We start from the raw sequence: 2,518 nt of genomic DNA on the forward strand, positions 1-2,518 counted from the left end.
CAGTAAATTAAACAATTAAAACATAAATTCATCACATAATAAAAAATAATACATATAAAACTATTAAATTACATAATATTTTTTTTTATTTTTTAAACACATATCTCGTATATACTTTCTTAAAATTTTGGAGTGGAGGCCACTATTCCACCCCCTTCTAAGTCCGTCCCTGCACCTATGCTTGCAGCATATATATACAATAATCCTTTTTCACTAAGTAACATTTCTGATTTTTCATGCAACTTTAGGTATTAAAAAATGGCGGTATTATTGGCCTCATTTGTCCAACAAAGTGAAAGTTCTGATGCCTTGTCGATCCCCTTTGACTTGTATGGAGCAATGTTGTGAACACCAATATAGAGAGAACCCAGTAAATCATTCTCAATACACTCATACATTTTTTGACAAAGTTTGTCAATGATAGTGGTCAGATTGATTATCTGCATCCTTATCTCCATGACTTTATCATATTTAAAAGTTTGAAAACGTTCCCCCAAAATTTTGGAGAGCTTTTCAACGTTTGCCTCAAGCTGCTGCTGCTGATCCTCAAACAAATTCTGTTTTATTTCCCTTTGAGCTTCTGTCATTTCTTCCTTAAATAGCTCGTCACCAAACATGTAAAACGCAAATGCATATGAATATGATAGGACACGCCTAGATCTGAAAAGTCTAGAGAGCCCATTATTTACCCAACTATAATCCCTAAGCGTAGAATGTTTTTCTTCTGAGACAGCAATCCTCTTTTGTATAGTCTCCTTCAGTTTACTCTCAAGCTTAAAGGAATCTGTGTGAGCTTTGTAACGATTATGATAATGCATATAACGATACAGATCCCTCTTTGCCCTTTCAGCTGTTTTTTCTTGCTCTTCATAGCGACCACAGCTATGAGCAGCAATGCTTGACAAGGTATGCTCTCGACCGGTAGCTCCACCACACAACCAACAAAAAGCTTGACCACAGATACAGCTAACCAAGTTACAACCACCATTTTTCTCGACCGGTTTGTGGCACTTTGGACAAGGCTTGGTATGAACTGTTATCCAATTAACAGTTTCTGATTCATCTTGACACTTTTTGGCCCAAAGCTCCCACATCAAACATGAGCATGGGGAATGTGCTTCTGACAAGCAATTAAAGCAAAACTGTAAACCACATGAACATTCTACCTCACATAATTCATCGTCCTCAACACGTATTGCATTCCCACAATGAGGCGCACTAGGACACCATTTAACTCTCTTGTTGTCTTCAATATAGGATTCAAGAAGAAAGCGTTCATATTTCTCTGCCATATCGGGGTGCTTTTTGCTGAGAAGAGTTCTGACAACAGCTTCATCACAAATGGAATAACATTTGTGTGCCATGCATCTGATTCGCTTACTTTGACCCTCATTTATCTTGACAATAAAATGCTCTGTCCAACAGGGGTTGCAAAAACAGTGACCGCAGTCCATTTTTGTTGTTTCATCAGTAGGAACATCCTCTATGCAAATTTCGCACATTATTGTCAAAGGAGCAGCTGATGAATTAGAGTCGTCGCGATGTTCATCCACTGTAACACCAGCTTCAGAAAACAGAAAATGTTTTCCCCTATCTACATACACGGCAAACAACTTCTCCACATCCCAACGATGAAAAATAAGCAGGGTTCGTGCATGTTGCTCTCTCACCGATAGCATGTCCATCACCCTGCGCAAATCCTCCTTCTGTGCAGCTAGCAATGACTCCTTCGTAATCACCTGAGTAGAGGGACCCTTGGAAGAGACTAATTCATAATCGTTATCATCGTTATCGAAGGCGTCGACGGAGTCCTCCGGATCGGAGTAACGGTATTCATCATCGCTGCTGGCAGCGTAATCTTCCATTGAATTGTGAGTTGGTTGAGAAGGGTTAGGGATATGGATGAAAAAAATTTTATTAATTGTTGAATAATTGAATTGAATTGAATTGAAATATGAAGGTAAAATTAAATATATATAGAGTATTGGTTTAAGAAAGATAAAAGAAAATAAAGATAAGATAAAGATAAAATAATAAAGATTAAAATTATAATTAAATTTATATATTCTGTTGGATTGAATTTGTAAATTGTGAGACGACTTTATTTTATTTTTATTTATTTTTATCTTTCTTAAACTAATATTCTATACATATTTAATTTTACCTTCATATTTTAATTCAATTTAATCAATCAACAATTAATAAAAAAAATTTCATCTTTTCTTCAATTTTATCGGTAACGGCTTCTTTCATAGTTCATACACCGTAAATTAAGAAAAATATGCTTTATTCCTAGTTTTTCTCCTTCAAATGTTTGTTTTCGTTTGGCCTATTCCACTTTATTTATTTATTTATTAGTAGAAATTCTAAAAGTGGACCGGTACTTTGGATAAGTATCTTCTTTTTCTCTACCTGAAATATTTTTAAGTAATAAATATAAAATAATTTTAAAAATTATCAAAATTTATTATCGAAAATGCATATCTTTAATTAATTAATACCGGACCCACAAGAATTG

The 2,518-nt window shown here is 34.7% G+C and overlaps 1 protein-coding gene across 1 annotated transcript; it reads right to left on the minus strand.

Annotated features, from left to right (window-relative positions):
* On the minus strand, positions 237-1,869 carry LOC107638075 (probable E3 ubiquitin-protein ligase ARI1). Its single transcript, XM_016341249.2, has one exon. It carries the CDS (start codon positions 1,863-1,865, stop codon positions 252-254), a length of 1,614 nt encoding a protein of 537 aa, XP_016196735.1. The 5' UTR covers positions 1,866-1,869; the 3' UTR covers positions 237-251.

This window comes from Arachis ipaensis, chromosome B04, assembly GCF_000816755.2.
Source record: "Arachis ipaensis cultivar K30076 chromosome B04, Araip1.1, whole genome shotgun sequence".
NCBI lineage: Eukaryota > Viridiplantae > Streptophyta > Magnoliopsida > Fabales > Fabaceae > Arachis > Arachis ipaensis.